The 23256-nt window shown below is 38.3% G+C and overlaps 2 protein-coding genes across 8 annotated transcripts in view; one reads left to right on the forward strand and one right to left on the reverse strand.

The window, feature by feature from the left end:
* The window catches only part of BABAM2 (BRISC and BRCA1 A complex member 2), a 574233-nt gene that overhangs the window by 466451 nt on the left and 84526 nt on the right, over positions 1-23256 (reverse strand). The window lies entirely within an intron of this gene.
* Positions 1-23256, forward strand: part of RBKS (ribokinase) — a 108683-nt gene that overhangs the window by 10604 nt on the left and 74823 nt on the right. For all 5 annotated transcript variants that reach the window (XR_004027070.1, XR_004027069.1, XM_030800434.1 and 2 more), the window contains exon 2: positions 19869-20001. Coding sequence is in view for 3 of the 5 variants with exons in the window: in XM_030800434.1 (XP_030656294.1) it covers positions 19869-20001 (133 nt within the window). In the remaining 2 variants the exon portion in view is untranslated. The remainder of the gene's footprint in view (positions 1-19868; positions 20002-23256) is intronic.

A 23256-nucleotide genomic window follows, 5' to 3' on the forward strand; every position in this document is an offset into this window, starting at 1 on the left:
TGTTTATAATATTCTCTAATGGTTATTTGTATTTCTGTGGGGTCATTGGTAATATCCCCTTTAAGACTGGATAATTTGTAATGAACAGAAATGTATTGGCTCATGGTTCTCTCCAGAATGGAGAGTCCAAGATCAAGGGCATCTGTTGAGATTGCTCTATCCTCCATAAAGCAGGTGGTGGGGAAGAGAGAGAGGTAAAAGGGGGCTAAACTTGTTCTTTTATTAGGAACCCACTCCCTTGATAACAAACCCACTCCCATGATAATGGCATTAATCCATTCATGAAGACAGAGCTCTCATGACCTAAACTCCACTTAAAAGTCTCACCTCCCAGTGCCATTTCATTGGCAATTAAATTTCAACATGAGTTTAGGAGGGAACAAACATTTGAACCATAGCACTGCTCTTGGGGAATTTACAGTCCAAAGAAGAAGGCAGACACAAAAAGAGATTATTATAGTATAACATGGTAAGTGCCTGCAGGTTATGCAAGAGAACAGGGAAAACTTCCTGGAAGAGATGCCCCCTGAGCCAAATTTTTTAAAATAAGCAGGTGCTAACCCAGAAAAAATGGGGAAGGAAGACATTCCACCACCTGGGGTTACACACAGAAGCAAAATGATGGATGTGCTTGTGTGGTATGTGCTGAGGCACATATGTGCTTGCATGGTATCTGCTGAGGCAGCAACCCTTGGGTCTTAGAACATCAGGATATACAGTGGTGATGAAAGGCCTAATCAGCCATGCTGAGGTGCTTAGGTTTTATTCTGTAGGCCCTAGAAGCCAGTGAAGGGCTCAAAGTACAAGAATGGCAGCCAGATTTATATTTCACATTGTTCACTTAGTGCTAAAGTCAGATTTAAAAGAAGCCAATGTTTTGAAGACATCAAAGGCATTCTTCTTGAAGACAGGAAGACCCATTTGAAAGGTAAAGCAATAGTACTCACAAATGTTGATGATGGTGCAAACTAGGACAGTAGTGCTGGGAATGAAAAAGACGAAAAAGCTTAAAGAAATATTTAGGGGCTAAAATAGTTGGAAACAACTGTTTAGTAAAGTGGGCATGAATCAAGCATTCACTCTCTGATCTTTTATAAGGAAACACTAATGTTGAAATTTTACTTTGCCACATTGACAAGACCTAGAAGGTAGAGTCCTTGGAAAGAATCCCATCTTATGGAACAAAAGCATTCCATGCTTACAACTTTTATGGGGGGGGAGTGGTTATATTCCTTAAAAATCAAAATAGATGGTATCAGATAATTAAGAGATAGTCAAATTCTCTCTGGAGGAAAAAATCCTAATTTTGTTTTGAGATTTAAGAAAAAATACAGGTATTCTTTCATAATTGTAATGGAGACGCTAATGACAAATTTAGCTCAAAAAATTTACAAATATTAACTGGAGACAACGAAATGACAGAAGATATAAACATAAAAAAGAATGTTAAAATACAAAATAGAATCTTCCATATACCAATACAACATTCTTAGGGGAAAAAAAAAAACTACACAAAGCTCAACCACCCATGTAACAAAGATATTTATAATGTGTAAAGTGTTGTCGGGGAACTTAGGGACTGTGGAATTAGAGAATATCAGAGTAGCAAAGAAACTTGAGTTATTTTTGTGTTGAAATGACCACCCTGTTCATGTTAAATATAGGAAGCACAAGTCTAGAAAGAATTAACTAATTTTCCCCCAGCTAATACCTAATTAAGATTGGAGCCAGGATTAAAGTTTTTATCTTTTGGCTCTCAAATACTAACACATTGTGTTATTGTGAAGTTTTGAGTAGCATTTCAGAAGTTTGACATGTACTGGATTTGCAAGAGACAAAGTGTTCAAAAGTGCTAGTAAGGACTGATTTCCTTGAAAAAGAAAACAAAGCTAATATTGCAATTATCAGTATCAGAGTACTTAGCATTATTGTCCTTTAGAATTTTTTTCAGACCTGCGATTTTTATTATATATGCATAATATAACATTTACCATTTTTAATTTACAATTCATTGGCATTAAGTACATCCACATTTTTTTACAAACATCACCACTAATCATCTCCAAAACTTTTTTCATCTTCCTAAACGGAAATGATGTCCTTATTAAATAAGTCCCTATCCCCTCCTCCCCTCAGCCCCTGGCAACTACTATTCTACTTTCTATCCCTATGAATTTGACTACTTTAGGTACATTATATAAGTGGAATTATGCAGTGTTTGCCCTTATGTGACTTACTTATTTCACTTTTCATAACGTCCTCAAGAAAGGGTAAGTGAACTTGAAGACATAGTAATAGAGATTATCTAAATTTAAGCATAAAGAAAGAATGCACAGAGCCTCTATAACCTGTGGAACAGTCTACCATATGTATAATTGGAGTCAAAGTATCTCATACAGGTGGAGTCTTTGTAACTGGCTTACTTCACTTAGCATAATATTTTCAGTTTATCCATGTTGTAGCATGTTTCAGAATTTTCTTCCTTTTAAGGCTGAAAAATACTCCATTTATGTACATTACACATTTTGTTTATTTATCTATCAATGGACATTTGGGTTGCATCTACCTTTGGGCTATTGTGAACAATGCTGCTATTAACATGGGTATACAAATATCTGTTTGAGCCCCTGTTTTCAGTTCTTTTGAGTATATACCCAAAAGTGGGATTGCTGGATCATATGGTAATTCTATGTTTAATTTTTTTGAGGACCCACCGTCTTGTTTTCCATAACAGCAACACTGCTTTTCCTTTTAGTTTCTTGCATCTTCTTTGTAAAGTCCCTATTCTTCATCTTACTCACCAAGCCTCCTTTTCCTATTTCAGTTTAGCCTATTTTTTTGTTTTGTCTCCTATTTGTAATCCCTCTTTTATGTCCTCTTATGCAATTTTGCATCCCCATATGCATGTATATCTCTCATGTCTAAGTATACATTTGTGCAAGAGGGAAAATGTGTCTGTACAGGCAAGGAGCTCAGTAAACCTCATACATTCTCTGCCGCCCTCAATCTCATCCCCAGCATTTTTGTGGCCATTTAATACTGTGTTACGTAGAGATACAAAAATTTGTTGATTCAGTGCCCTAAATAAATACTTTTAAGTTGTTTCTGTTTGCTATGATGAACTTCAACACTTATCTTTTGGACTCATGTCTGTTTCCTTAGGTAAATTCCTACAGATGGAATTTCTAGGTCAAAGGAAATAACAGTATTGTTTCCGTTTTGTTTTCTTTTGAGTCAAGGTCTAGTTCTGTCACCCAGGCCAGAATGCAGTGTCGCGATCACAGCTTATTGCAGCCTTGACCGTCCAGGCTCAATCAATCCTCCCACCTCAGCCTGCTGAGTAGCTGGGACTACAGGTGCATACCACCATGCCCAACTAATTTTTATATTTTATTTTTGGTTGAGACAAGGTCTCGCCATGTTGCCCAGGCTGCTCTCGAACTCCTAGCCTAAAGCTATCTGCCCGCCTTGGCCTCCCAAAGTGCAGTGATTACAGATGTGAGACACCATACCTGGCTGGAAATAACGTTTTTTAAACTTTTGAAATACATTGGCAATTTGCCTTCATAGAAGTTCTTCTGAAATACACTCCTACTCACAGTGTATGAAAAGACCTATTTCCTGGATTTTTAACGAACACATTACTAGTTGAGAGATGTTAAATGTTTTCATGTTTGATTACAAGAGGAAATGTTGAATGTTTTCCAGATGTTTGTTAGTTATTTGTGTTTCTTTTGTGAGTTGCCAACCACGGGTCCTTTGTCCATTTTTCTGTTGGACACTCCTTAAGATTTTAAACAAGAGAGTTCAAAGAAAAGAAAATGTAAAGATGCTGGTTAAGAGTTCTGCAGCAAAGAAACTAATAGTATAAGAGTGAAAGGAGAATTTTAAGACTCTGGCTAGCATAAAATATTGTGGAAATATGGAAGAGAGAGATTCTCAACCCTGGTTGCCCTTTAGAGTCAGTTAAACCAGACTCTCCAGGGAGGGAATCCAGGCATCAATTTTTGTTTTTTAAATTCCCCATAAATTTTAATGTGCCACAGGGGTAGAGAAAAAGTGACTTACTGATAAAAGCAGGAACTATGAAGTAGAGTGAATGTGACAAAATACTGTAGGAATTTGGAGAAATGAACCTTTCAGAGAAAGGGGTTGCAGTTATTCCTGACCAAGGGGAATCATGATTGGTACAGATAAACACATCAATGGATAAGTGGCATTATACCTGGTTATCCAGTCTCTCTGCTGTGGTAATACAGAGTCTTCATGCTTGATGTGTTGTGTCACATGATGCTGTACAGTGATATCAGTTCTTGAATGATGTGAGTTCTGCCCAGGACAGTTGCCTCCTAGTTGAGTGGCTGCATCTTCCTCCATTATGACAGTGATTGTACAATGTTAAAACTAAACTTATAAGCTAAGTGAGGACAGGGTCTGAATATCTCCAGAACTTCACACAGAGTCTGGAAAGTAGTAATTGTAACAAATATATGCGGAGAATGGACTGAGTATCACAAAAAGGATCTGAGATTATTCCAATTTCTTCCATAGTTATCATACTAAATCAAAATTTGCTTCATTGAATACAATTTTAATCACTTTTTAGTACTTTCTACACAGTGATGAACTACCTTTTTGTCATATGATCTTCAAGGACAAGGTTTCTTTGAATTGTATAAGGTTCCTCTTATGACGACTGACTGAAGACACTCTTTTGAGGCCTTAAATTCTTTGTATGAGCATTTAAAATATTTCCATGTGCCTTGCTTTACCTTCTTTATGATTTTTATGTCACTAGTTTGACTTGGAGTGTTTCTTGTATACATGCAGAAGGCTGCTATAAATTATCTCTGTATGTGGTTGATGTGTTTTCTAAATAAAAGCTGAGAGTTTTGTTTTTGCTTTGGGTTTGGGGTTTTTTGTTTTAGGGTGTTTCGGTTTGGTTTTTTTTGTTTGTTTCCCAAATACATCACATATTAGGTACTGGCTTGTCTCTAATGGTCAAAAATATCTTCTGTATTATTGCAGAAAATAATTTGTGCAACAGTTTTTTAAATACCCTTTACAAATTATATTTTACATCTGGATTTTTACCACCAGTTTAAAAAGTTACAATTCATACACTGTTACAGCAACAATATTGGTTTTTTCTGAGTTAGAAGTCTTCATTTTGAAGTGAGAAATACAAATCTACATTTTTAGTTACCTAAATTTTCAACCAAATTATCTGCCAAAAATCTTTTAGAAACTCAATTTTAAAGTCCTTCAGGCTGTCTCAGTGAAAATCATAAGCAGTTCTTTGGTATTCTGTCAAGACCACAAAGAAAATAGAGTATTATCTAAAATGTTTCTTTTAAGCCATTTCAAACCATCACAGTACCTTGCTCAAAGTAGTTACTCAGTGAACATTTGTGGAGGGAAGGAGGGAATGCTTGCATGCCACAGTTGCCCAAGAATAGCAGCTGTGTAGAATGTCTGTGTGGGGACCCTCGTTCCAGCAGAACTTTAACCCTACTGACAGCTGCAACAAGGAAACTGCATTATTTAACTGGTTAGTTCTTTGGGTTGTAATGAGCAGAGGATCATTTCAGTTACTTCAAGAATGGATACTTGTTTGCAGGGTGACCCAGAATTAGCTTAACAGCCAGGTCTCAGGAAGAGCAGGAACCAGGGAAGGTTCCTAGGAAATGGATTGTTCTTGAGTTTTTACCCCAGTGCTCCATCATTACCCTGGCCCCACTGTCCTCCTCATGTGTGTTCCATACCCTCACTCCTCTCTCTATTTGCAGGCTTTCTCTGCGAGTATAGCACCTGCTCATTCCCAACCCTGCCAGTGTTTTGCCTTTATTGTCCTCCTTTACAAACCCCCTGCATCCATTCAAGCTTCTGCTTCCACCACAGACTGCTTCCTTCTTGCCATGTTTCTTATTTGATGGGTGTGGTTCAGCTGTGGTGTTTCATATACATTCATTAAGCTAGGCTGACTTTCTGTCTGCTTGACGTGTCGCTTACCTAGGGAATTATATTAACATCACCTACTGTGATGGTGGATTTGACAATTTTTTGTTGTTGTTATATATTTTTTTGGTTTTATGTATTTTACAGCTATTTTATTGGTTAGACTTGAAGTATTACATTTTCCTGCCGAGTTTAACATTTTTTCTCCCTTTCCTGTGGTGCTGATCAATTTAACCTTTTGATTAAAGCAAGTTACCATATTTTATCTGTCTTTGCCGTAAGCTTTTTTATTTTTTAATTTTTGGCTGATATCGATAAAGCTATCCAGGTTTGTTTTAGTTGCTATTTGCCTTGTATATCTTTTCCTGTCTTTTTTTCTTTTCACCCTTCAATGTGTCTCATAAACAGCACGTAACCTGGATTTTAGTCTTTTGTTGGCTTGTTTTATTTATTAATGTTTTTATAACTGCGATACTTTTTTCTTTTTACTAGAGAATGTAATCCAGTCACATTTGTTGGGAGTTTTGATTTATTTGAATTTATTTTAAATGTGTTACGTTACAATAAGCCGCTCTTTAGAACACTATTTTTCAAACTCATTAAGGCTGTAGAGCAGGGGTCCCCAACCGCTGGGCCACAGACCAGTACTGATCCGTGGCCTGTTAGGAACCAGGCTGCAAAGCAGGAGGTGAGTGGCAGGCAAGTGAGCAAAGCTTCATCTGTATTTACAGCCACTCCCCATTGCTCACATTACCTCCTGAGCTCCACTTCCTATCAGATCAGCAGTAGCATTAGTTTCTCATAGGAGCGCAAACCGTATTGTGAACTGCACATGCAAGGGATCTAGGTTGTGCACTGTTTTTGAGAATCTAATGCCTGATGATCTAAGGTGGAGCTGAGGCACTGATGCTAGCATTGAGGAGCAGCTGCAAATACAGATTAACATTAGCAGAGAGGTTTGACTGCACAGAGACCATAATAAATCAACTGCTTGCAGACTCAAATCAAAACCCTATCAGTGAGTGGCAAATGACAATTAAGCTGTATCTGGTGGCAGGCTTAACTTTATAGTGGCAAGTGAGTTGATGTACTTCAGCTGTACAGCTGCATCTGGTAGCAGGCTTTAAGTCAGAATCCGACAGTTATTTTAGCCCACACATGGCCCACCCATTATTTTATTTACCATGCCTCTTTCTCACACTGCACACTTGTCTCAGTCACAGTTTTGGTAAGCCCATGAGCTAATCCTAGCCAAAATTAGTAAAAAATAAACATCACTGGAGAGCTTCTTTGAAAAGGGGGGAAAGACCCAATGATGAGACAGCAGAAGACTTTAAGACTGGCAACAAAATGAAAGCTGCATTTAAAAGAAAATACCAAGAGTCCTATTTAAATTACGGGTGCATTGCAATAGGAGATTTCACATTCTCCAAACCTGCTTTGTATAATATGTGGTAACTGGCTATCCAGTGAAGCCATGAAACCTTCAAAACTGCTTTGCTACATGGAGACCAAGCACCTCACACTAAAAGACAAGCCTTTGGGGTTTGTTTTTGTTTTTTTTCTAAGTGAACACGAAGAACAGAAGCAATCATTGAAGGCCACAGCTTCATCAAATGTGTCTGTACTGAGAGTATCACTGTTAGTGGCTAAATGCATTGCTAAAGCTAAGAAGTCCTTTACTGTTGGTGAAGAGTGGACCCTGCCTGCTGCTAAGGACATTTGTCATGAACTTTTAGGAGAGCCTGCAGTTCAAAAGATGGCACAAGTTCCTCATTCAGCTGGTACCATAACTAGACAAACTGATGAAATAGCAGAGGACATTGAGGCACAATTGTTAGAGTGGATTAATGAGTCACTGTGGTATGCAGTCCAGATTGATGAGTCTACCAGTGTTGACAAGGCAACAATGCTTGTTTTGTGTAATGTATTTTTCAGGAGGATGTGCATGAGGATATGTTATGTACACTTTTGTTGCCAGCCCACACCACAGCTGCAGAACTGTTCAAGTCTTTAAATGATTACATGTCAGGAAAGCTGAACTGGTCATTTTGTGTGAGTATACGCATGGACAGAGTGGCTGCCATGGTTGAACAGCTTTCTGGTTTCACTACTCAGATCAAAGAGGTTGCTTCTGAATGCGAGTCTACACACCATGTCATCCATAGAGAAATGCTGGCTAGCCAAAAAATTTCACCTGAACTTAACAGCATTTTGTAGGATGTGATTAAAAGTATCGGTCGGCGGATCACGAGGTCAGGAGATCGAGACCATCTTGGCTAACACGGTGAAACCCCATCTCTACTAAAAATACAAAAAATTAGCCGGGCACGATGGCAGGCGCCTGTAATCCCACCTACTTGGGAGGCTGAGGCAGGAGAATGGCATGAACCCAGGAGGCGGAACTTGCAGTGAGCCCAGATAGCGCCACTGCAGTCCCGCCTGGGCAAAAGAGCGAGACTCCGTCTCTAAAAAAAAAAAAAAAAAAAATTATCAACCACGTTAAAGTACATGCCCTTAACTCACGTCTCTTCGCACAGCTCTGTGAGGAGGCGGGCGCAGTGCACACACATCTTCTCTTATACACAGAAGTGAGATGGCTTTCTAAAGGTAGATCACTGATCAGAGTTTTTGAGTTACAAGAGCCACTCCAGAGATTTCTTTTAGAAAAACAGTCACCACTGGCAGCACATTTCAGTGACACAGAATGGGTTGCAAACCTTGCTTCATTGTGTGACATGTTCAACCTGCTCAACGAACTCGATCTGTCACTTCAGGGGAGAACGACAACTGTGTTCAAATTGTCAGATAAAGGGGCTGCATTCAAAGCCAAACTGGAATTATGGGGGTGACAAGTGAACATGGGGATTTCTGACATGTTTCAAACATTAGCAGATATTTTGAAAGAGGCTGAACCAGGGCCTTCTTTCCCCCAGCTGGTGCATGATCACCTATCTCAGCTTTCAAAGGAGTTTGAGCATTACTTCCCAACCACAAAAGACCCCCCAAACTGGGAAGGAATGGATCTGCAACCCATTTGTGGATAAGCCAAGGTGAGTCGACTTTGTCCGTGCTGGAAAAGGACCAACTGCTTGAGATCGCAAATGACGGTGGCCTTAAAAGTATGTTGAAACAGCTTCCAATCTTCATACACTCCGGATTGAAGTCAAGGCATAAAATCCAGAGATTGCCCCAAAAGCACTGAAAAGCTTGCTTCCATTTCCAACACCCTGTCTTTGTGAAGCAGGGTTTTCTGCAGTAACAGGAACCAAAACGAGATTATGGAGTAAACTGGACATAAACAACACACTTCAGATATCACTGTCTCCCATCGCCCCCAGATAGGACCGTCTAGTTGCAGGAAAACAAGCTCAGGGCTCCTACTGATTCAACATTATGGTGAGTTGTATAATTATTCCATTATATATTACATTGTAATAATAATAGAAATAAAGTGCACAATAAATGGAATGTGCTCGGATCATCCCGAAACCATTTCCTCCCCCTGGTCCATGGAAAAATTGTCTTCCACAAAACCGGTCCCTGGTGCCACAAAGGTTGGGGACCACTGCTGTAGAGCACAAGTAAGTCATGCTTTTTGTGGAATACCACAGAACATTAAGCTTAAGTTAACTATATTAATACTTCCCATGAAATTGTATGCTCTCTTCTGCTAGACTATAGGTTACATAAAGAATACTGCACTCAGGTTTAAGAAGAAAAGTTAAATTTGATAACATAGTGTCCATTCACTTAATGCCTTCTGAATTAAGTAGGAAAGGAGCACCATTATTTGGCCTTGCCGTCTCAGCATCTTGGTTCAGCTTGAAGAACACCAGTGTTCTTCAGAAGTATAATTACTATTAAATAAAAATTACACAATAAATTATAAAATCCTAAAATATAAATAGGTCCAAGGGGCTTTAGGTACATTTCTGGATAATATTTTGTAAGTTTTGGAGTCAGATCAACCTTGCTTTGAATCCTGGCCCTGCCATCTTCTACTGGGTGAACATGGATATGTTTTGTAATCTCTCTGATTTTCATTCTCCTTATCTGTGAAATAGGATCAAAATAATAATAACTTTCTCATGGTGTTATTGTAATGATTAAATGAATTGATAAAGTGTTTAGTGCAGTATTTATCATATAATAAGTCCTCTAGAAATATCTGCCATTATTAATGTATTAATTATTTCAATTGGACTTACTATATTAGGACTCCCAAAGGAGATGATTGTCTGAGTTGAATTTTAAGGGATTTGAATGGATTAGCTCAGCTGAGAAGCAAAGGAAAGAACTTTCAGGCATAAAGAATAGGCTATGCAAAGATATTTAAAATACAAGTAAGATTTTAAGAATGAACAGTGTCAAGAGACCACCAGGAAAGCCACCATTCTTTCCTCTGTAACATCACCTAGTGACACACTCAAAACAAGAAGTGGTGGAAAGGGATGAAATATAGGTCATTTTTAGTATAGAATTATTGTTTCTTATGCTCTTATATAAATGACTGTTAAGTAAATATTTGTGTTTTATCTATTGAATATCCAACATTATAGTCAAAATTGAAAGAATACCAATTGTCAAAGAAAGTAGCATATTGTGGTTAAAAACTATAGCAATGGAGTCAGAAGAGCTGAATTAAAAATTAGCTCAACCCCTAACAGCTATGTGTTTTTTTGATAAGCCAATACTTTTTGAATTCTCACTTTCTCCCTAAAACAGATGATGATAATGCCTACCCTAGATCATCTTACAAATATATTGTTAAGCTCAAAATAACATAATGAGTTCTTGATTATATATGATCACCAAAAATAGTAGATAAATTAAAATTTAATAATTGATTCCAGATTACATTATTTTTTTATGCTGATTTATCCTTCTAATTATATTTTGCTTAGGATAAAATTAAAATCTGTTTTTATTTCTTTAAAGTACACCAGCAGATGGCAAAAAGATGTAACCCAGATAATTATAATGTAGTGACAGAAGTCATTCTGGAATTTAAAATTTACTATAATTAATTGGCAAAATAGAAAATAAAATATTGGTTTTGTAGTTATTTTTCACTGTCATTTTTATTATTTTACAAATGCATACTTTTCTTGTCTTCAGTGAATTTAAAAGCAATTCATCAGGAACTTTTGACAAATGACTTTGTTCCACCAAACCCTTTCTGCTCTGTTTTTCAGCATTCTGATTTTCCCACTTTCCAGTTCTTGTACACATACCTTTGCCATCCAGAATAGTTGTCCAGTCCCCACTTCCTAATCCCCTATACATACATATACATTTTGCCTGCCCTCGCCTCTTGTAATCTCTAATTCCAAAATTAGCTCATTCCCCACCTCCCTATCCAACCTTTTTTCTTCCTCTAGGACTGTTCTCAGCTGGAAGTAAGGGGGTATATATATAATTAGCCAAAAAGATTTGCTGAGCTTAGGTAGTATTTTAATTTTTATGTGTATGTTTAATATTTTGAGTGATAAGCCTCTCCCGACACCTTGTATACTCAGCCCTCCTTGCCATACTGGAAGAATAAAAAGGATGTGCCCCTTTTTGTCCCCATTTTTCTGACCATATTCCCAACTAAGTTTATAAAGACTCCCGTCACATAACTTTATTTTCAATTTGGAAATTTCATAACTGGCTTACTTTTTCCCTTGGGCCTCTGTCATACATAGCACTTTTGCCCTGTTCTCACCCCATTGTATTATTTATTATGTACCTAGGCATCTGTCATCTCAACTTTCTATATAATGTCTTCTAAGCTGTAGACCGTTCATTCAAAAATATTTACTTCTGCCCATGTTGGAGTAACTAGTGAGCATCCAGAGATCACTAGACATGCAAAGAATCAGGAAAATGTGATCTATAACCAAGAGTGGGGAGAAAACCACTCAATCAAAATAAACACAGAAAAACAGGGATGATGGAATTAGCAAAAAGGCGTTTTTTTTTTTTTTTTTTGAGACAGGGTCTTACTCTGTCACTCAGGCTGGAGTGCAGTGGTGCAATCAGAGCTCACTGCAGCCTCAACCTCCTAGGCACAAGCAATCCTCCTGCCCCAGCCTCCCGAGTAGCTGTGACCACAGGTGCACGCCACCATACCCAGCTAATTTTTAAATTATTTATAGAGACAAGGTCTCACTATGTTGCCCAGGCTGTCTCAAACTCTTGGGGTCAAACAATCCTCCCACCTCAGCGTCTTAAAATGTTGGGATTACAGGCATAAGCAACCACGCCCAGCCAGAAAGGGATTTTAAAAGACCTGTTAGAAATATGCTCAGTGATTTAAAGAAAAAGATGAACAGAAGAAAAATGGAAGATATATAGATGAACCAAATTTGAGGTCTAAAAGATGAAAAATGCAATATCTGAAATAAAAAAATTCACTGGATGAGCCTAATAGCAGAGTGAACATGACAGAAGAAAGGATAAGTGAACTTGAAAAACTAGTAAAAGAGATTATCTAAACTGAAGCACAGAGAAAAAAATGCACAGAGTGTCTGTGACCTGTGGAACAGTCTACCATATATGTCATTGGAGTCTAAGAATAAAAGGAGAGAGAAGCAGAGAGGCACTAAAAGCATTTGAAGAAATAATGGCTGAAATTTTTTAAACTTGATGCAAACTATGCAAACAATGAACATCCAGCAGGATGAGCATGATATAAACTACATCAGAGCACATTGTGATCAAATTCCTGCAAATCAGTTATAAACACAAACTCTTTTTTTTTTTGAGACGGAGTCTTGCTCTGTCGCCCAGGCTGGAGTACAGTGGCGCAATCTCAGCTCACTGCAAGCTCCGCCTCCCGGGTTCACGCCATTCTCCTGCCTCAGCCTCTCCGAGTAGCTGGGACTACAGGCGCCCGCCACCACGCCCGGCTAATTTTTTGTATTTTTAGTAGAGATGGGGTTTCACCGTGGTCTCGATCTCCTGACCTCGTGATCCGCCTACCTCGGAAGCCTCCCAAAGTGCTGGGATTACAGGCGTGAGCCACTGCGGGCCTAAAGAATGTTTGGCAAACAAGCCTTGGAAGTTAAAGACCTGTAGAGAGATTCAGAGACTTCTCCCCAAGATAATTTGTTTTCCTTCTAGAGGTTGTAAACCTAGAGACCCTCCCCTTCTCTCCCTGAGAGGATTTGTTTACAAAGCAAAGGTCATGTCCAACAACGATAGACTGGATTAAGAAAATGTGGCACATATACACCATGGAATACTATGCAGCCATAAAAAATGATGAGTTCATGTCCTTTGTAGGGACATGGATGAAACTGGAAAACATCATTCTCAGTAAACTATCGCAAGGACAAAAAACCAAACACTGCATGTTCTCACTCATAGGTGGGAATTGAACAATGACAACTCATGGACACAGGAAGGGGAACATCACACTCCGGGGACTGTTGTGGGGTAGGAGGAGGGGGGAGGGACAGCATTAGGAGATATACCTAATGCTAAATGACGAGTTAATGGGGGCAGCAAACCAACATGGCACATGGATACATATGTAACAAACCTGCACATTGTGCACATGTACCCTAAAACCTAAAGTATAATAATCAAAAATAAATAAATAAAAAAAAACAAAGCAAAGGTCAGCAGGTCATGTGCAGGTGATGCACGCTGCTTCTTCCCCCACCCCAAAGGGGAGGAGCAGCAGCTGTGTGTGAAATGTCCTATATAGGCTCCAAAATTTATTATTAGGGAGTTATTCTTATCATGTAACCTTGTGGGGGACTGGAGAACTAAAGTATAAATATTTAAATGCTGTCTCTGATTTAAAAACATGGTGGGTTTTTTTTGTCAGAATGAATGAGTCAATATTTAAAAATTATATTAAGAAGGGAGTGTCTCCTATCAGGTGGTCTGGGAAGTCCTCTCTAAAGAGGTAACATTTGAGCAGAGATGTGAATGAAGTCAGCCCTGTAAGACTGTAACATGGGAGAAGACCATATGTACTAATCTTTATTGTCTCTCTCATTGCCTGGTACACTTTTTCACACATAAGTAAATTTTAAATAAGTAGGGGTCAAGGATATGACACTCTGAAAGGCTGGTCACTTCTGGCTAGAGTGTTGTTTGTCCACTCTACAAATTCCAGAGTAGCTGCATCTTCAGACAAAATGACATTTTAGTCACAGACATTTTAGCTAGGAAAAGATATGAGTTTCATGCCTGTAATCTCAGTGCTTTGGGAGGCCAAGGCAGGAGGATTGCTTGAGGCCAGGAGTTCAAGAGTAGCCTGGGCAACAAAGCGAGACCCCATTTCTACAAAAAAAAAAATTAGTTGGGCATGGTTGTGTGCCCCCGTAGTCCAAGCTAATCAGAAGGCCAAGGCAGGAGGATCGCTTGAGCCCAGGAGTTTGAGGTTACAGTGAGCTGTGATTGTACCACTGCCCTCCACCCTGGGCAACAGAGCAAGACCCTGTCTCTTAAAAAAAAAGATATGGGTTAGTAATCAAAATCAGTTAAAAACTGCATAAAGCATAATTTATGTTTCATTACCTTAAATAAATATGTCTGCAAATGAAGGGTTAGGGAACATAGAATGAATTTTTAGTTGGGAGATTTTTTTTACAGAGGTAGAAATAGATATCACTCACTTGATTTTGAAATTACTCTCAGCCTTTTAAATGTGGCATATACAAATGCTGAGAAGAACAAATATGGTTGAAGAATACAGGCAATAAGAATAATAATTAGCGTAATGAATTTTAATTGGGTAATAACTAATAGTACAGTCTCCTGTTACGAGGCTTCTGTTGTCAGAAGCTTGCAGCCAAAAGGAGAAAAGATCAATGCAAAAGCCAAAAAGCAACACATTTGGTGACTTTTGGCTGAAGCCAATATTAGTGTGACCTCTTTGGTTGAAAGACTTTTCATCCCCATATTACCGGGTCATTCTTTCCTTTGGTTTGAATAATCTCTGAGAATCTGTAAAAATCACATCATTGTCAAGAAGTTAAAAGCAATTGATAAGTTGTTCTGGTAACACCTGTCAGTGAATTAACTCAGAGCACAAAACCCAGGCATTTAAGGAGTTGACAAGTATTATTAAACCTGTTTTGCAAGAGAAGAAGCTGGTTCAAAGAGGGAAAAGCTGTCAAAAGTAATACAATCAGTAAGTGGCTCAGGCCTCCTGCCTGGCACACCCAGGCTCTAACCACGTGGCCTCTCATGGCAGGGAAGACTGGGGCCATGTATGAACATTTATCACTGTGCCTTTCAGTCCAACCTAAAGACATTGTGTCATTTTAAAAGCTATGAATTTGTTTTAAATTCAAATATATTTCTTAGGCATGGTTTTCTCTGTTCAGGTTTTCTCCCTCATTCAGAAATTTACACTATTTTTACCTTTAAATGGTAGTAACAATGTATTTCTACTAATACTGTTTCCTTTTCTTTTTAATTTGAGCAATTTAATTTTTCTGTCTTTGACACTGCTAAACCTCTTTTTTTTTTTTTAATTAGAACAAATCATAGTAATGCTTTCATCCCAGGAGACGGTGCTTTGTGCAGATGCTTTCTTGAACCTGAACATAATTTCATGATTTCAATAAGGAAGAAAGATAGGAAAGTCTAATTCAAAGTAAATTAGGATTTATAATTCAGAAATGCTTCTGCCTGTTTGTAACTAACTTTCTAGTTGCTCTCTCCACTCTTCAGTTTATTTACTTTAAAAAAAAATTAAATCCGCCATAAACTGTCTTAGTCTGGGTTTAACAGAAACCAGAGCCTAAGACAGAGGCTTAAGTGCACATACTCAGTTAGCACTATAACCCAGGAGTCAAGAGCAGGGGACAGCGAAGAAGGAAGAGTGTATTTGACATTTGCAAGTCGACCACTGGCTGCTCAGTTCTTTAGGACAGTCTGAAGAGTCAGAAGCCCCGGGGGTGGGATGAGAGCACCATTCAGTAAGGGTCTGTTAGGTGACACCTGCAAGAAGCCAGCTGGTGCCCATGAAGAACTGGTGGCTAGTAAATGAGGCAGAGGCCACGTGAATCTGAAGTAGTGACAAGTGGTATCATATCATACACTAAAATTCTCGTCGTATGTATTTATATGCATAAGAATATAAAGTAACACACGAACTTTTAGTCCCCACCTTTCCTTGTGAATACCTGTCATTTAACTTTTCACTTTTTATGCATGCTTTCATCATGGGAGAACATATACATATATCTTTTTCCTTTTAAAAAACATAAATCAGCCAGGCACGGTGGCTCACGCATGCAATCCCTACACTTTGGGAGGCCGAGGCAGGAGGATCACCTGAGTCCAAAAGTTTGAGACCAGCCTGAGCAACATGGCAAAACCCTGTCTCTACAAAAAAATACAAAAAATTAGCCGGGAGTGGTGGTGTGCACCTGTGGTCCCAGCTATCTGGGAGGCTGAGGTGGGAGGATCATCTGAGCCCAGGAAGTTGAGGCTCCAGTGAGCCATTTTTGCATTGCATTCCAGCCTCAGCAACTGAGCAGACTCTCTCAAAAAAAAAAAAAAAAGAAAAGAAAAAAAAACAGGCCAGGCACCGTGGGTCACACCTGTAATCCCAGCTCTTTGGGAGGCTGAAACAGGGGGATCAGGAGTTCAAGACCAGCCTGGCCAATAAAATGAAACCCTATCTCTACTAAAAATACAAAAAAATTAGCTGGGCATGGTGGTGCATGCCTGTAATTTCAGCTACTCGGGAGGCTGAGGCAGGGGAATCGTTTGAACCCAGGAGGCAGAGGTAACAGTGAGCCGAGATAACACCACTGCATTCCAGCCTGGGAGACAGAGTGAGGCTCCACCCCCCCGCCAAAAAAAAAAGTGGAACATGCTAATCTTATTCCGTGAATTATTTTCTTCACTCGTGTATTACTTGCATCAGGGTTAGGTTTAATGCCATTGTCAACAAGTTGATTTTGCCTTGTAGGAGATACATCAGGACACAATGATTAACATTTGTTGAATTAGTGCATGAATGAAGGAATATATGACTTCTAGTTACAGTTCTTGCTTGTGGAAGAGGAATGCTGCTGATACTGGGAATGCAGTAGGCAAGATCTGGTAAAATATGGAGTTGTCATTATCGGACAGTTGCCCAGTCATCCCTGCTAGTCTCCCCCTGCTTCCCTAATCAACACCTCCACATCCTCATTTCAGAACAGGAATAGATGCTATACGGCGGAGACACAGAAAAGAGACAAAGGGAGGCTGGGCGCAGTGGCTCATGCCTGTAACCCCAGCACTTTGGGAGGCTAAGGCAGGCGGATCACTTGAGGCCAAAAGTTCGACACCAGTCTGGCCAACATGGTGAAAACACCTCTCTACCAAAAATACAAAAATTAGCCTTGCCTGGTGGCGCATCCCTGTAATCCCAGCTACTTGGGAGGCTGAGGCAGGAGAATCACTTGAACCGAGAAGGTGGAGGTTGCAGTGAGCCGAGATCGTGCCACTGTACTCCAGCCTTGGTGACAGAGAGAGACTCCGTTTAAAAAAAAGAGAGAGAGAGAGACAGAGACAGAGACAAAGGGAGATGCTTACAAAAATCTGTTCAATCAGCAAATATCTGTTAACCTCGTGTCAAGTGACAGACACATTGCATAAAATGGAGAACATGACAGACTTGGTCCCTGTCCTCATGCAGGGAAGTCTACAGTTGAGGGAAGAAAGAGACAAGAGTAGGGGAAGGATGCAGAAGAAAAAGAGGAGAAATTAGTAAAATACCAAAAGAGTGAAGAATTTCAGTGATCACTGAATTAATACAGTGCTTCTGTTAATAGAAGTTGTTCAGAAATGCGTTTAAATCTCAGCCATCTGCTCCCACATCAAACACACCTACTGTACCCATGATTTTGCCCTTCCCCGACATACATATACATCCCAGTAATAGTCTGGTGATTTTTAAATGAATTCTCACAGTTGGTAATAAAAATTACACTTGATTCAAACCAGTGAATTGTAACCCAGATCTAAGTATAAATATAGTGGAAATCATAAGTTTCTTTAGTGACAGTCTTACTAATCAAGTTATTTGGCCTGTTTTTAGCCACATGGGATATTTTTTCTTTTTCAGGTTGCTATGAGTGTTGTTTGTAGCAGCATCAGTAAGCCAAGAATTCACATAGTTACTCAATCACACAGATTACTCATCATTGCCTGTTCATAACAGAATCCTAAAATGTTTAAGATTTCTAATGCAAATCAAAATCTCATCATCACTTGTCATTGCTAAATTAAATGACAGGATAATAACATTACATTAAAACCATTTTTCTCTTGATTGAGTACCTTTTTCAGAAGTGAACCTTCTAGATGTATATTTTTTTCATCAGTACTATAAATGCATTTAGAATCCAAGATAAAAATAGAATTTAAAGGGGAGGAGTGGGATGTTTTCAAATTATTGATGAGGGTCTTTTGAATCTCAACCATATTTGACAGTGTACTGCAAGGGAATGGAGTAGTTCAGCTCAATTTATTGACACTTTTAGAGCTATATAAAGGAGGTTAACAGGTTGAGCTTGGTCTTTATTGAAGCAATCGTGTGTTCTTAGCATCAGTTATATGTCATCCCATTGCAAACTGGCTGTTAGGGACCTATAGGAGTTGGCATTGCTCTGTTCTAATATAAGATACTGACTTCAGATAGATCACAACCTATGTGGGAAATTAATATAAATTTCTAACCTGTAAAAGCAGTGTAGGTTCTCTGTGGACTTACCATTGTGAACTTACCTCCTTACCTTTCTTTCCTATCTAAAGCTAATTAACCTTTTTTGGTCACACCTACTCTCTTTTTATCTGCTCCCTCTGGCCCTTGGCCCACTTCTTTGTGGCCAGCTAGCCAGTGCCCGTGCCACCTGAGCCTGTCTTCTTCACTTGCCCTAGAACTCCCCAGAACGCCTCTTTCATTTTAAAGTCAATCATTTCCTTCCATCCTTCAAATATTTTATTTCCTCACACCTTCCATCTTTAATAATATGAAATATAAAAATCTTACCCTGGATCAAACCTTTTATTCTTTTTGCCTCACTTAATACTATCATCATTAGGCAATAATAGCATTATGGTAAAAATTCTTACCTCTTGGAGAAGCTGATGAAGGTATTGACTCAAACAAGATCGGCTATGAGACGATAATTATTAAATTATTAAATCTGGATGATAGGTGAATGAGGGCAAGGGAAGTCAGTATGCTGTTTTCTCTACTTTTATAGGTTTGTAATCTTCCATAATGAAATTTTAAAAATAACTTAGCTCTTTAGGGTTCCTTTTCTAAAATAGATGCCCATTTTGAGTGAGCGCGTGAAATGATGGGGTATGCAGGATGGACTAAGACTAAAACCTGATCCTGCTCTCTGAACACCCCACTCTTACTCTACCCCTTAGTAAACAAAAAAGATTCTTTAGTACCTGGAATTGTAACTTCCTTCTTCTCCTTAGGTCCTGTACTTGATTATCAGAATCCTGGTCTGGTTTAACACTTCCTGCTTCTTGGTTTAACACTTCCTGCTTCTTATTAAAGTGACCAGATAAACCCATATTAGAAATATACATTACTTTCATCCCATTTATTAAATCCCACTGTGAATAAAGTTCTGTGCTGGCATTAGGAAAGAGAATATGAAGGAAAGGTATTCATGAATAACCCTGATGCAGTACAACACTAGCCACAGTAGTGGTCTCTAGGAGAGAGAGAAGAATTCTGTCAAGGAGACTCATTCTTGATAATGATGCAAACTACTAAATGTCATCCTAAAGGAAGAGATAATCTTCCTTGCTTCTGCTTATAGTTCTAATTGTTAAGACAATTTAGAGCTCTACTATATAGCCTTCCATCTCTTCTAAATAACTTAAATTGATTACAGTTACCAATATGCCTTTTTTCTTCTCTTTTTAAATTACAATAGTCTTACTTCTCGTTTGCCAAAAACTGGAGAAACCATCCATGGACATAAGTTTTTTATTGGCTTTGGAGGCAAAGGAGCCAACCAGTGTGTCCAAGCTGCTCGGCTTGGAGCAACGACGTCCATGGTGTGTAAGGTAAGTATAAAGTATAGTGGAGAGGATTCTAGAGGTAAGAATCTGGTTTTAAGACTGGAGTTCATTGTTTTTATTTTTTTCAACCATTTTAAAGTGAACAATTCAGTGGCATATAATACATAGAGTGGCATTTAATACATTCAACCACCACTTCTGTTTTGTTCCAGAACTTTACCATCATTCCAAAACAAAATCCCTTACCCCTTAAGCAGTTCCTCCTCATTCCGTCTTCCCTTTAAGGCCCTGGGAACCACCAGTCTTCATTCTGTGTCTATGGATTTATCTATTCTGGACATTTCATATAAATGGAATATATATTATGTGACATTTTGTACCTGGCTTCTTTCACTTAGCATACTGTTTTTGAGGTACAACGTTGTAGCATATATCAGTATTTCTTTCCTTTTTATGGTTGAATAATATTCCATTGTATGGATATACCGCAATTTTTTTATTCATCAATGAATGGATTGATGGACACTTGGGCTGTTTCCACCTTTTGGCTCTTATGAATAGCATTGCTACTAACATGCATATACATCTACTTGAGTACCTGCTTTCAATTCTTGTGGAAGTTTATTGTTTTTAAAGATCTGAATAACAGAGAGTAGTCTCCCTTGTCCTTTATATTAATTTCTACCTCATTGAATCCTCTAGGAAGTAGCAGTTCTCAAATAACTTAATGCTGCCTTCCCTGAATGTAATGAGTTTGTAACTGGGGTATGAGAAGTGAGGGAAATTAGCTTACTCCAGTGGGTTTCTGTCATCCAGCTTCTAAACAATAGCATGAGTCATCTTGTTTTTAGCAGGTTTCACTGCAGCAACACAGCTTTTGGAAACTTCGTGTAATAACTGTGATTTACTCATATCTAAGTCATTTTCTTCTTATGCTGTATCTTAGATCTGAAAAGAATCTGGGCCTTAATGAACCACATATAACTGATCTTTTGGCATAGTTTTGTTTTCATGTATGTAGAGATATGATATTGTAACATACAGTATTCCTATTTTTATCCATGCTACTGAAATAATTTGAAAATAAATGGGCTGCCAAAAATTTTCATTTTTCATGAAATTTTAAGGTGCTAGCATTATAGCGTTAGTATAACAGGAAAGGTAGGTGATTGTGTGTTTGTTTGATTTTTAGGGAAGGCCAGGCTGGGTCTGCACATTATTAAAGGGCAAGAAAAATACAAGGAACTTGAAAGAACGAGCTTTCTCCTGTGAACTATGTAGATTTTACTAAAAATTCTCTAAATGTCATTTTTCATTGCAGTCAGCACTTTTCTGTCCACAGGAGTTTTAAATGATGTATAAACTATACAATTATCACTTCATCTGCTAGTAAACTGTAATTTTATTTCTAACCTATGATTAACATAATTTTCACACAGCTATTTGGTCAAAAACATCACGTGAAGCGTAAGATTCAAAGTAAGAAACCCTCTTTTGCTAAGATTGAGCTCTTGATAGATTTAAAATATCAGTGTAATTAATCAGCAATTAATTATGTTCCAGGAATTATGGGTCTGTGAGAGGGGGCTGATTAAAAACTTAGGCCTGACTCATCTCATACCTGATTAGCTATGGAGGGTTTGGAGAGTAATCAGATGGTGCTGACTTAATTAAGAGGACCTGGGAACTGGAAAGAGGATGATATAATTTCCTGTGTAAGAAAACCTGGACATAGAATTGGCATTGGAAGCTATGTACCCAAAATGGCTTCGCTGGGAAGAGGGGAGTTCCTAGAGCTGGAGACATTAAAGGAGAGATTAGAGAACCCCTCTCTTGGAAGCTTTATGGAAGCTATTTATGTAGCCATTAAAGTCAAGATTGGATGTCCCCTGGGATCTCTTCCAACCCTAAGATTATGAAATTGATTTTATTTTAGTTCTGTTGAATTTGAGGCAAAGAAAGAAATGACAAAGGGAAATATTTGAGTTATGGAACTGAACTTGGGAAATGAATCCTAAAACCATATGAGTGGATAGGAGAGGAATAGAAGCAGGGGGCTGTATTTTGGGAAATGTTCCAGTTAGGAGGTTGATTAAAGCAAAGGTACCATTTGTGTGTGATGGTTTATGTTAGCATGTGTACAATTTTGAAAGTTCTGTACATCTACCATGGCCCTGATTTAGTCATCTAATGTTTAGCACCACAGTGGATTTTAGCCTGTGTGTCTGCATAGCAGAGGATCAAAAAACATGACTGCAGCTAAAACCTATACAGGGTAACTTTGGTTAGATAACCTGGGATCTTTAGACATGGAATTATTTAAAAGCTTAAGCAAATTGCATAATATTCTTAGACTTCTTAAAAAGAAAATAATATATTTTTATAAAAGAAGTTATTATCTGTTCATTAATCGTATTTTATCCATTGTGAAATACATTTTTATTAAGCAAATTAGCCAAACTTGCTTTATGGCATTTTTTTAAAGATGACAAATTCTAAGTAGAAATGAAAACCATGAAATTTATCAAGATAAAAATGAACAGATGGAGCAAAAGAAAAACAGGTAAAAATTTTCTATGGCTTTCTCAGCAACATTGATTTACCTCTTGCTACCTATAACAAACTAAAATTCAAACTCTTAATGAAGTAAGATTGATGGCCCAAACAAACTTCTTATATTGAGCTAGGGAGAAATATTTGTTAAGATATTGTGACAAAGAACATTAAACGAGTTACCTCAATATTTATACAGTGATACACGTATAATGAAACACTTCAAGTACTTAAGAGTTAGTCAGTATTTAGCTGTCATAGACCAAAGCTACAGTCTAATGATAATTGGAGATGGTACTTTCAGATTTAAAATCCTGGCAGATATTGTATAAAATGAAAGTCTTCCTCCCAGGGCAAAGAGCCTATTAGGACATCTTTCTTAAGACTTCACCTGAGTTAAGTGTTTCCTGCTCCATTCCATTGAAGCCAAATGTTAAGAGGAGGAAGTTATTCCTAAACATCAAAAGTTGGCAGTTCAGGAGAGGACCATGGTCAAGTAAGGAACTCAAGATGCACTGGCCCAATATGAGCACAGAAACCATGAGCAGGTATGAACCCAAATGACCCAGGTCAGGAATCAGCAAACTGGAAACAACTTCAAGAAATTACCCTGTCTTGCTTCCTTCAAATATGAGACTATCAAACTCTCTAATACAGGTAGCTATCTGTTTCCCTGCAGAACCATCAAGCATGAAGTTTTGTGACAGAGGTGATACTGATGCAGGCTGCCCTGAGGGGCTTAGCCAA

The sequence above is a fragment of the Nomascus leucogenys genome, chromosome 19 (genome assembly GCF_006542625.1).
Source record: "Nomascus leucogenys isolate Asia chromosome 19, Asia_NLE_v1, whole genome shotgun sequence".
NCBI classification, from domain to species: domain Eukaryota; kingdom Metazoa; phylum Chordata; class Mammalia; order Primates; family Hylobatidae; genus Nomascus; species Nomascus leucogenys.